Source organism: Lissotriton vulgaris, chromosome 1_2 (genome assembly GCF_964263255.1).
Source record: "Lissotriton vulgaris chromosome 1_2, aLisVul1.2, whole genome shotgun sequence".
NCBI lineage: Eukaryota > Metazoa > Chordata > Amphibia > Caudata > Salamandridae > Lissotriton > Lissotriton vulgaris.
Genome location: NC_141686.1, coordinates 142,272,438 through 142,285,603, shown reverse-complemented (window position 1 = coordinate 142,285,603; position 13,166 = coordinate 142,272,438). Strand labels below are relative to the sequence as shown.

General features: G+C 45.8%; 1 protein-coding gene across 7 annotated transcripts in view; it reads right to left on the bottom strand.

Annotated features, from left to right (window-relative positions):
- CNOT4 (CCR4-NOT transcription complex subunit 4) overlaps positions 1-13,166 on the bottom strand; it is a 623,322-nt gene that overhangs the window by 401,131 nt on the left and 209,025 nt on the right. For all 7 annotated transcript variants that reach the window (XM_086952989.1, XM_086952985.1, XM_086952984.1 and 4 more), the window contains exons 6-7: positions 7,718-7,843; positions 172-296 (exon numbers count right to left, since the gene is read on the bottom strand). In XM_086952989.1, the coding sequence (XP_086809115.1) occupies positions 172-296; positions 7,718-7,843 (251 nt within the window). The remainder of the gene's footprint in view (positions 1-171; positions 297-7,717; positions 7,844-13,166) is intronic.

The following is a 13,166-nucleotide window of genomic DNA, read 5'->3' as shown; positions in this document are numbered from 1 at the left end:
AAAAAAAGGTAAGATAAATAAACAGTGAATATATTTTGAAAGCAATGCAACAACAATCGTAAGCACAATAGTATGCCAAATTTTGTAAACACTAAAACACGGTTTCATTATTTGGGTAAACAACGGAAACTATCCACTATCATAACAAAACAATAAATACCCTTATCATACCTATGTAGTGCAGTTACTTTGTTTTTGTTCTTGTCCACTGTGCCTGTGGATGGCTGAAGGAAGTTTGGATTTAACTTGTACAATTCCTGTAGCAGCTTCTGTTCATATTCTTGATGTTTGCCCGCCTATCAAATGAAAAGGTAAAACCATAAAGCTAATTATAACAGGCGACTGCTTCCCTAAAATCACCAGTTACGGTAGTAACAGATTACTAGAGTGAATGTGGTAGGGCATCCAGACCTGCTGCATTTGTGTTCACAGTTGGACAAACCGCATGGAATATGCTACTTACCAGTATGCATCTGTTCTTGGCATGTAGGGCTGCTGACATTCATATCTGTGCATAGATCGCCGCCTAGTGTTGGGTCCGGATGATTGCACATTGTTGTCCCGGAAGAGTCTTCGAAGTATCACAAGATAGGTGGCTCCTCCCCTGGACTACAGTGCGCATGGGCATCCTCTCAATCTTCAGATTTATGTTTTTCGCCATTGTGGCAGAGATGGAGTGTAATACCGTAAGTGATGACCATGCCTGAAAATGATTCTGAGTGCTACAGCTGCGACAGGCACCGGGGAGGAGGGCGGGCGATATGAATGTCAGCAGCCCTACATGCCAAGAACAGATGCATACTGGTAAGTAGCATATTCCGTTAGAGACATGTGGGCTGCTGAATTCATATCTGTGCATAGAATGAATAGCAGTTACCTCCTTAGCGGTGGTTGCCCGTGCCAGCTGCAGCAGTCTGAAAAAGGGTTTTGAGAACAGCCTTTCCTACAGCAGCTTGCTGTTTGGAGTGTACATCTAGTGTAGTGTAGTGTAGTGTTTGGTAAATGTATGTATGATGGTCCATGTGGCTGCTCTACATATATCCTCTAGGGGAATGTTACCTAAGAAAGCCATGGACGCCCCTAACTTGCATGTGGAATGCGCTCTTGGGGGGGGAACGGTTAATGTGCGTTTAGCTTTTTGATAACATATCTGTATGCACTTAAACCATCTGGCTATACCTGATTTGGAAATGGGGTTGCCTTTGTGTTGTGGGGAGAAGGCAACAAACAGTTGCTTAGTCTTCCTGAAATCCCCTGTCCTGTCAACGTAATACAGGAGAGCTCTTTTAACATCTAAAGTGTGCAGTGCTCGTTCTGCCACTGAATCAGGATTTGGGAAGAAAACGGGTAGCTCTATGGTTTAGTTAATGTGGAACTGCGACGCCACCGTAGGCATGAATGTAGGGTTGGTACGCAGCACTACCCTATTAATATGAACCTCCATGAAAGGCTCTTGAATAGTTAGTGCTTGAAGCTCACTAACTCTTCTTAGCGATGTGATTGCCACTAGAAAGGCCACTTTCCATGTTAGAAACTGTATCTAACAAGAGTGAAGAGGTTCAAAGGGTGGTCCCATTAATCTGGTGAGAACCACGTTCAGATTCCAGACAGGAGAAGGAGGGTGTCTGGGAGGAATCTCTCTTTTGAGTCCCTCCATAAAAGCTTTAATGGCTGGCACCCTGAAAAGAGAAAGATGCTGTCTGTTTTGAAGATAAGCTGCCATTGCAGCCAAATGTATCCGGATGGAACTGTATGCCAGATTGCATCTGTATAGATGTAGCAAATAACAGATAATGTTTTGCGTGGACGCATCCAGCGGATTTATGTCATTATTGGAACAGTAAATGACAAATCGCTTCAATTTGGCCGCATAGCATGCCCTGGTAGTGGGCCTCCTTGATGATGTTCATACAGTCATGGGATAAGTTGAGGTAGCCAAACTCTATGACCTCAGGAGCCATATCGCAAGGTTCAACTGTTGCTGATCTGGGTGCTGAATGTCTCCATGGCTCTGAGTGAGGAGACTGGGAGTGAGGCGCAGTCGTTGGTGAGGCACCACTGACAGTTCTAGGAGCGTGGTGTACCATGCCTGCCTTGCCCACGTTGGAGCAACCAGGATGAGCGTCATGGAGTGTTGTCGCAGTTTGCGTGCCACTAGCGGGATGAGCGGTGCTGGAGGAAAAGCGTACGCAAATCTGCCTGAAGAGTTCATGCATATCGCATTGCCCTGAGACTGCGGGTTTGGGAACCTGGCGGCGAAGGTTTGGCATTTTGCATTTTCCTGTGTGGCGAATAGGTCTATCTCTGGATGACCCCACTGCTGGAAATATGGTTGGTGTATCTTCCACTCATGCATCTGATGGCTGTGCCTGCTGAGCAGGTCCGCCATCTGGTTGTCCTTGCCCGGGAGATGTTCCGCCATGAGGGTCACATGTTCCTCTGAATGGCCCACTTCCACGTGCTCTGGGCTAGATGAGACAATTGTGGAGAGTGTGTGCCTCCCTGCTTCTGGATGTAATACATGGCAGTCATGTTGTCCGTCCAGATCAGCACGACTTTGTTGCACAAATGCAACTCGAATGCCTTCATTGCCATGAAGATTGCCATCAGCTCCAACAGGTTGATATGCATCTTCTTTGCTGCTGCGTCGTCCATAGTCCCTGCACGGTATAATGGAGGACATGCGCTCCCCAGCCCTGGCGAGATGCGTCCGTTGTCAGCACTATTTGTGGGACAGGCCCTTGGAACGGTCGTCCCCTGCAAAGGTTTTGTGTGTCCACCAATGCAGAGAGTTGTATGCACGACCGGTCACCAACACTAGGTCTTTTAGATGTCCATGAGCCTGGTTCCACTGTCGTGCTAAGCACTCTTGAAGGGGACGCATGTGTAGCCTCGCGTGCGGGACTATGAAGATGCAGGAGGCCATCATACCTATCAGCTGCATAAATACCTGCGCTGGGAGTGAGTGCTGGGGCCTGAACATCTGAATCAGCAATTGCATGCTGTTGACTCTGGCAGCGTTGGACTGCGCTGTTGCTGTCATTATTGTCGCACCTAGGTACTGTTGCACATGTGCGGGTTGAAGGTGTGATTTTGGGTAGTTTAGTGAAAATCTTAGGCTGTGTAGGAGGTGAATTGTGCAGGACATGTGGCTGGCACACTGCTGGGCTGACTTCGCTTAGACAAGCCAGTCGTCCAGATAAGGATAGACATGGATTTGTTGTCTCCGAAGGTGCGCAGCCACTGTCGCCAAGCACTTGGTGAACACCCTGGGGGCAGTAGTGACCCCTAAAGCAGGACCTTGAATTGGTAATGCTGGTTGTTGACGGTGAACCTGAGATACTTCCTGTGACCTGGGTGAATGGGAATGTGAAAATAGGTATCCTTCAGGTCTAGGGTTGCCAGGAAGTCCCCTGCCTGAGCAATGGTAGAACTTGCTGTAAAGTTAACATGTGAAAATGTTCTGACAGGATGTACTGGTTCAGGGGTCTGAGGTCTAGAATGGGCCGCAGGGAAACGTCCTTTTTTGGGATCAAGAAGTACAGTGAGTACACCCCTGTACCTTGCTGTTCTAAAGGCACGAGTTCTATGGCCCCTTTTTGCAGCATGCAGATTACTTTTTGCTGCAATAAGTGCATGTGCTCTGCGGACATAGGACGTTGCCTTGGGGGTATGTTGGGAGGAGTGGAGGTTAGTTCCAGACAATAGCTGTATTGGATAAGTGGTCTCACCTACCTGTCTGTGGTAATGCCTTCCCAGACTGGCAGGAACTGCTGGAGTCTTCCCCCGACCGGTGTTATATGGTCTGGGGGCAGTGACAAGGCATCACTGTTTGTGGGGGGCGGAGGATCTGGCATTGTTATTTCCACGTCCTCTGCCTTTGGTGCTGTTCCCACGATATCCACCCCGGTTATTTTTGTTGTAGGTGGTCTGCGTGCTGCCCTTGTTGTATTGGGCTTGCTGCAATGCTTGACCTCTAGAGGCTCCCCTGTTATCGGAGCGACGAAAGGAACTGCCCTATAACTGCTGTGACTGCAGAACCCCCATGGATTTTGCGGTCTCAGTGTCTTTTTTAATTTTTTCAAGGGTCGTGTCTACATCAGGACCAAAAAGAAAGTCAGGGTTAACTGGCTGATTGAGCAAAGTTGTTTGGATCTCTGGTTTGAAACCAGAGATGCGGAGCCAGGCATGAAGTCTCAGCATTACACTAGTGTTGATGGCCCTAGCTGCTGTGTCTGCTGCATCGAGGGCACACTGAATGGATGCATTTGAAATTAACTTTCCTTCCTGTATGAGCATTTCTGCTCCCTCCTTATAAGCATCAGGCAGGTGTTGTAGTAGCTGCTCCAACGTGTCGTAATGAGCCCTATCATATCTGGCTAATAGGGCCTGCGTATTTGAGATCCTCCAAATATTCGCCGCTTGAGCTGCTACACGTTTGCCAGAAGCTTCCAAGATTTTGGATTCTTTGTCCGGAGGAGGAGCATCACCACTTGTTTGAGAGTTTGCTCTCTTGTGAGCATTAGCTACTACTTGGGAGTCCAATGGGAGCTGGCCCTTTATGTACGTAGGGTCCACAGGCGCAGCCCGATATTTTCTTTCAATCCTTAGGTTTACAACCCTCGCCCTTGTGGTCTCCTTGAAAATGTCAGTAGCATGTTTAAGGACACCCTTTATCATAGGCAATGGGCCCGATTCACAGAATGAACTTAAGACTCAATCCTGAACTTACTACTATTTTGGCATTCACAGAATGAACTTACTACTATTTTGGCATTCACAGAATGAACTTACTACTATTTTGGCATTCACAGAATGAACGTACTACTATTTTGGCATTCACAGAATGAACGTACTACTATTTTGGCATTCACAGAATGAACGTACTACTATTTTGGCATTCACAGAATGAACTTACTACTATTTTGGCATTCACAGAAGTTAAAAGTTGGTCTTAAGTTGGTCTTAAGTTGGTCTTAAGTTGGTCTTAAGTTGGTCTTAAGTTGGTCTTAAGTTGGTCTTAAGTTGGTCTTAAGTTGGTCTTAAGTTAGACAGACTTTAGACAGACTTAAGACAAAATCCTAACTTCTGTGAATACCAAAAGTAGTAAGTGCATTCTGTGAATACCAAAATAGTACTAAGTTTAGGATTGAGTCTTAAGTTCATTCTGTGAATCCGGCCCAATTGTCTTTACCAATCTTTCTGAGCTGGAGAAAGTATCGAACAGAAAGTCCTCCTCCACTGGGTCAGCTTGCATTTCCACGTCATGGTTAATGACTGCCCTTTCAATTAAAGCGTTTAACGCCGCCGTGTCTTCAGTAGGCGAGGTCTTGACATTATAGGACTGAGTATTAGGCGTAGTGTGTGGCTCATCAGGGTCAACAGGGTCAGTCCAGGGTTGAGGTTCCTCCTGATCTGCGTCAGTATGATAAGTAAATTCAACCTGATTGTAACCCTCTCCCACATCCTCATCGCTGCGTGTGGGAGAATAGGCTTAGTGTTGTGTATATGACTCCACAGGTTCAAAGAGAACAGGTGATGTGGCTGAATCCCTTTTCTTCTTGAGAGGGATTTTGTATGCCTCTAAAGGGTGTTCTAGAGCGATTTTCCATTTGTGAATGGTGAGCCTGCCAAAATCCGAGCCGATGAAGAGCTTCGACTGATTGTCATACGAGGGTGCCTGGTACATAACCTCCTCTGGAATGTACTGAGACCTGGAAGGGCCAGACACCTTCTTGGACGTTTCGGTGCTCTTTTGTGGCTCGAACGCTTTGGGTTGAGCGGTCGGGGGCAGTCCGTATTTAATTGGTGGAGGAAGCACCGGAGACGAACCGACCTTCTTTGAGATTGACGTAGTCTTCGATCCGATCTGCTTCGGTGGATCACCCACATGCTTGCGGCCTTGCGTAGACTCGAGCTCATGGTGCGCAGCAGGTACGGCCTTGGGCTTAGACGCTATATGCTCCTTCGGGTCGGGTTTTGTCTTCGACTCTAGGGCCTTGGTAAACAGTGGCTTGGAGGCTGCAAGCGTCGGTTCGACAGTCTTTTTAGCCTGGAGTCCTTTGGCAGTGTCGCCATGTTTGGACGTCGACGGCGTCAGAGTGACGTGTTTGACCGTAGAGACGGGCTTCAGCGCCCCGCTCTTCAGGCCGACGCCCCCTTGTGACCCCGAAGGGTCGATTACGCTTTTAGACTTGACTGGCGCCAAGGAGTCAGAGGGCGTCGATCCGAGGACTGTCTTCAACAGTTTCGGTTTAGTCTTCGCCTCTGTTGGTTTCGGTTTCGATTTTGTTGGATCGACCGATGGCTCCTTAGAAGTATTCTTAGCCGGGCCTTGACGCGGGGCTATAGAATGTGGAGGAAGATTTCGGCTAAGGCCTTCCGGCGATGCCTCGACCTGAGCCTTAGAGAGCAGTGTCAATATTAGGCCCCGAGACTGCGGGTGGGCCTTGCTCATCGCTCGAGTCGTCATAGACGGCTCCGATGGCCTCTGCGTCGTCTCCTAGATCAACGACGTCTTCATCGTGGACGTAGTCTTCATCGTAGTCCACACCGAAGTTAGAGTCTTGCTCCGACGCAGGGTCGGACTGCTGGTCAGGATTCTCTTCATCGACGCCTTCATCGTCATCGGACTCGAAGATGTTATCCGGGTCAGGCGCCGCTTTCTGCGCCGACTTTCGTGCGGCGCGTCGAAGTCAAAGCGTCTTCTTCGACCGGAACTTGGAACAGGCCATACAGCTGGCCTCGTCGTGGTCCGGGGATAAACATTTATTGTACACTAGGTGCACGTCAATGTGAGGGTATTTTGAGTTGCAGACGGGGCATCTTTTGAACGGGCTCCGTTCCATCGTCGTCGTAGTTGGGGCCTTTGGTGTCGAAAAGGCGAAACGGCCTTCGACGTCCTGTTAGGAGAACTAGATGAAGTATAGGCACCGAACTAGACAGTACCGACCTCCCTTGCGCAAAGTATTTTATACTGATTCCGAACTTGAGTCAAGAAAGTACATCCGAACCCACTGGTGGAAAAAAACAATCTGAAGATGGAGAGGATGCCCATGCGCACTGTAGTCCAGAGGAGGAGCCACCTATCTCGTGATACTTCAAAGACTCTTCCAGGACAACAATGTGCAATCAACCGGACCCAACACTAGGCGGCGATCTATGCACAGATATGAATTCAGCAGCCCACATGCCTCGAACAAAATGTTATCTATTTCACAGGCGTATGATTCAGTGCCAAAATTAGCCTCTTACAAAAGTTACAATGAAAACAAGGTAGATAACTAGTACTATGGTGAAACCAACCACGGACTGTGCTGCCCATTAGGAAATTTGCTTGTTGTAAACTCTAGTGGTGCCACAGATAAAACTGCAGTTAAGAGTTGGGCAAGCTCATAAGCCTACTAAGTGGGTACATGCAAAAGAAAGCCAAGCACTGCTCTTACAAAACACCTACTCCATTACAAAGAATGTATACTGGACAAAGTCCGGAAAAAAAGTGTTCGGTTACGGATATAGAAAGGGTCAAATAATCTGTATTTAGAAGGAAGAATCACAAACTACAATTTCAAAGATGCAACTTTAATACCACAAATCTTTTTGGGGAAAAAATATTTTAAAATATGAAGTTTTCTACGAACTGACTCTCTCCAACAGTAATTTATTTTCCTTGTTGGCAGTAGTTATCCTTGTTCAGCTCTGGTAAAGTGTTCTTTACCTGCATTTCTTCTTTTGTGAAGCTGGCTGCCTCGTCACCCAGTTCGTGGAGGTACATACAGTCGGGCTTTGGACACTGCATATTTTTTAAGAAGTAACTGCAATACTTTGTTGTACCTAGGGATGCCTGTAGAAGAAAAAGCAAGTGATGGGTCAAAGGCTAGAATGGTAAATGCACTGGTGACGAGAATCTGTGAACTAATATAGAATAGAACTAAGAGAAAAGAGATGGACACTGGATACATTACATTTATCATACACAAGGTAGCAGCAAACCCAAGTGGTACGGCTACAAGCATTCCATCCACCACTTCACATGGCAAATGGAATGCAGTCAATTGCAGTTGCTCAATCTCCATGTAAGTAGGTATAGATGTGGGCATAGTACTCTGCCCAGATCCCTGTTGCTAAGATAAAGGTATCTCAGAACAAGTGTTCTTATGAAAACTCCAATGTGAAAAACTGACGATACCCCGCATTAGAGCATGAAGTCAGCAAGATGCTAGACTTAAGGGTTATTGAACCCTTTAGAGTGCCCCTGGGCCAGCCCAGTGGTTATAGTCCTCAAACCTCATCCACAGGGTGGAAAGAGAGAAATTAGGTTCGGTGTGTACTATAGAGGGCTCAACTCTGTCACCAGGACAGATGCTCACCCTATCCCTAGAGCAGATGAGTTGATCGACAAATTGGGTGCAGCCACATTTCAAATTACCTTTATGATATTGCGGTTTTTAGCTCCACCTGGCAGGATCACCTGATCCACCTTGGGAAGGTTTAAAATGCCCTGCAAACTGCAGACCTAACTATCAAGGCCTAAAAATGCAAGATAGTGCAGGGAACCGTGGTGTATTTGGGCCACCTTGTTAGAGGAGGTCACAGCCCAAGAACCAGGCCATCCCGGACTGGGCAGCTCCAACAACTTAGACCCTAGTCATGGCATTCCTGGGCTTGATTGGGTACTACGAGGTTTGTGAAGGGAAGGTATATGGGTCCATTGTGGCTCCCCTCACAGAACTCACCTCCAAGAAGATGCCCAAAAAAGAGAATGTGCTCAGCACCAATTCTCACCAATTCTCAAAGCTCCAGACTAAGCCAAGCAGTTCATTGTGTAGAATGATGCCTCTGAGCTAGAGATAGGATCAGTCCTATCCCAGACCAATGATGAAAGCCAAGACCAACCAGTTGCTTTTATAAGCAGAAGGATTCTCCCAGGGAGCAGCGCTGGAGTGCCATCCCGTCTTTGCTGTGGTTTGGTCCCTGAAGCAGGTGAGCCCATACTTTGGGTTAGTACGAAGAACCACTTGGTCTCTGTGAATCTAGAAAAAAAGCTTCTTCTATGGTTAGTGTCTGTGGCTCACCCACTCTCCTCAGTGAAGTAATTGCATTGAGAAAAGTGATTTTCAACAAGAGAAATTGCAGTTCACATTTATGCATGGGTTTAAAAGGTGTGAGGACTATGTTAAGATTCCACACTGGGGCAGGTGGAAGTCTTAGTGGTATAACTCTTAAGTCCTTCCATAAAAGCATTGATTACTGGCACTCTAAAGAGAGACAAGTGTTGCCTATTTTGTAGATACGCAGCTATTGCAGCGAGATGCAGGCGGATAGGAGTATAAAATAATCCTGCCTACTGCAAGTGTAACAAATAAACTATATTTTGTATAAAGTATCAAGAGGATTGATATTACTACAAAAGACTAAAAAACGTTTCCATTTACCTGCATAACAAGCTCTTCTAGTAGGCCTTCTGGCCTCTCTAATGAGGTTCATATAGTCTGATGGAAGATTCAGATGACCAAACTCCATGATTTTTGGAGCCAGATCTCTAGGTTCAGTTGTTTGGGATCTGGGTATGTAATTTCTCCATGGCTCTGTGTGAGGAGACTGGATGGGAGGTGTAGCTTTTGCTGCGGAACTAGTCACAGCTCCAACATGGTTGTGAACCAAGGTTGAAGGGCCCATGTGGGAGCTGTAGGAAGCTGGCTCTGTATATACTATACCAAAATGAGGTAAAGGGTGCACAGAGTCCAGTGGAACCCCAAAGCTAGGCAAAGGTAAAGTTAGGTAGCACCTCACTCTATTTGTGGTAGTGTGGTCAAGCAGTAAGGCAGTATCAGAAGACAGTGTTCAGCAAATGAATTCACACACTCAAAGACTGAACTTCAGACCAATTGTTTTGTTTTAAAAATATTCTTTTAGTTACTTTATTTCCTAGAACCAAGCAACCCTGGCACAGTTAAGTGAAATACGTTGCAGTAAATGTACAAGTTACTTAGCTTTGGTAAAGATGTATCTGGTAGAAACGGTGTCTAGCCGCAGATTCCTTAACTTAGAATATCCCCAGGCGTCAGACTGGATCCGGAAAATCTTTTGCAGCAGCACCTCTGCACGCCGGCGAACGGCGCCACACGACCCCACCCGGACGTCGTCCGCGTAAGTAACGTCAGCGAGGTCATATAAGTCACTCCCGGCTCGCTGACGTCAGTTTTCTTCGGAGAAACTTTTCCACGGCACAACGCGGAGCCACCAACAAAAAACTTGAGTTTGGGAACAGTGTGCGAGGGATGAAAATCTGAGAAGGCGGAAGAAGGGGAAGGTAACTAGAGAGAAAAAAGAATCTTAGTGGAGGTTAATCAATAGACACCATATCACAGGAAAGAAGCCCCTCAGCAGCAGGTAACTGTATAAGGAAACGCTCAGAGGGATGCAACAATCTGAACTCCCTTGAGAGAGAAAAACACAAAGGCAACTGAAGGAGGCCAGTGGAGAACACCACTCGGCAAGGTCTCGCTGAACGGGGAAGTTGGATGGGCGTTAAGGAATCTGCAGCTAGACAAAGTCTCTACCAAATACATAGTTACCGAAGGTAAGTAACTCTTACATCTGATAGAGACATCTAGCCGCAGATTCCTTAACTTAGAATACATACCACAGCTATACCAAAAGGGGAGGTGGGTTTGCAAGAGAACAACATAAGGTGCCAAGCCTTTGATCTGGCAACAGAGTGACAGGCAATGGGGGATGCTGTGGCGAAACCGCTAGACAGCAACCCAAGCAGCTCTGAAGAGTAGAAACAACGGGATGCCAGACATCCTGAAATGCCAGAATGGCGCCACATTATACCGGCATAAAAAACAACAGGTAGAAACGGCACTAGCCATATACCAGAACAAAGAAGAGAGAGAGGAAGAAGGACCACTCTCAGCTTAATGGTACATTTTGTGGACACCGACCAAAGGACGAGAATAACATGAGATGCAACCAGAGCCTACCAGACCAGCCTATGGAAGAAAGGCTGAAGGAGGTTTTGTCAAGAACCCAAAGGGAAAGAGGTAGAAACTGAGCAATGCTTTAAGAATAGGGGGGTGGGTGAAGGAACATGCCAATTGCACACCCAGTCCCCGAGGGAAAACAGGGGCGAACATCAGCAATCCAAAGTCCTCTGAAGCAGGGCACCACAGAAATATGTAGCAAACAACAGCCACAGAGACCTCAAGGTGGTGTAGTCAAAGAAAGCAGAAGACTGCCCGTCCGGGCAGCATGAAGGCCAAAGGGAGAATCAACCCAAGAATATAGATCTGCAAGGAGTAGACCAAGGACAACCACCAGCAGAAGAGCTGTCCTGCAGACCTAGCTTATAGAATAGTAGGGTGATACCTAGGATAGAGGCACATCCGAAGGAAGTGGCCACAAAAGCACCAGGGCGTTGAAATGTGAGAAGAGCCTCAGACTCCGAGACCAAACCTCTAACTGGAGGAAATAACCGGCATCCAGAAAGAGTGAAGTACAGTGTCCGAACACTAGTAAAGGGAGCAGTTGTAAAATTGAAAAAACACCCCAGTAAGTGCAAGCTAAGAGACCGTATGGGCAATCCCGTAACACATTGACAAGCTCCCCAACACCAGGTGTAATATATATATATAATATAAATATAAATATATATATCATGAAGTTATTAGGGCGACTTTATTTTCACAAACGTGAATCAAGCCTTCAGGGGAAGGTGAAACTGGTTGGGAGAGGTAGCGTTTGTGAAAATAAAGTCGCCTTAATAACTTCATAACATCCAAGTGAGCGCGTCTTTTTTATGCAACCACTACTGTTTGGCAGTAGGGTTGTATCTTTAGAAAATTAAACCAGCGTGGGCCTGCCAGAAAAGATGCACTGTTTGAAAGAAAGAGCGCCAGCGTCGAACTTTCAGGAATGCACTGTGGTAATATATATACACATATATGTACATATATGTACATATATGTACATATATATATATATATATATATATATATATATATATATATATATGTACATATATATGTACATATATATATACATATATATATACATATATATATACATATATATATATATATATATATATATATATATATATATATATATATATATATATATATATATATATATATATATATATATATATATATATATATATATATATATATATATATATATATATATATATATATATATATATATATATATATATATATATATATATATATATATATATATATATATATATATATATATATATATATATATATATATATATATATATATATATATATATATATCCAAATGAACCTTGGGTAAAGATATATATAAAACTAGCCAGGACCATGCAACATGGACGTATAGGAGCACCCCTAGTACAGTAATGACAAGCAGAAATGGTATACAAGAGGAGAAGCACCATGAAACCCCCTGAAGAAGGTGACACAGGCAAAAGGCAGGCGAACCCATGGTGTACAGCAGATCGCGCCAGGGGAAAACATTGAACACCCTAAAACGGAATATAACAGCGCCAGGTGAAGCCTGGAGCCCACATGAACACTAGGCCCAGGTGAGATAAGCAGAGCTATATAATAGAATACAAGTACCCCACATGGAGTATACACACCTCAAACAACCGGGAACACCTCTTAGGGAAAACCACAGTCAGAGGACCAGACACAGTAACCTGTGGAATAGTGACAGCAGGCCAACTGTCAGCTGAAAGCAAAATGCATCCAAGGGATACCAATAAAAGGGTAATCACCCTTGATCATACGAAAAGAAGGTTAAAGGCTTACTGCCCATGTTAAACACAGAACGCATGTAAAGAACGCTCAATGAAAAGGTACCACCACGGAAGACAGGCCTAAGTGGGAGGGCAAAAGCCCGCAAGGAGGCGGTGAACCGCCGATTCGCCGTGAGCATCAAACAGCAAAACCCCATCAAAGAGTAAATCAACCAGTCGCTCCCGGATATTCTCATGAAATCCTGGTGGGCGCTCGCCGAGTGCAGCGGGACAAGATGGCGGCTTCGCACCTGAGGCAGTGAATGGCACCGGAGGCTGTGGCGAACTTGCCTTAGTTGAAGACGGCATCGGAGTGCGGGGGCGGTAAAACTAGACTACCCTGCGTTGACTGCGGGCCCATCGTTGTGGAAAG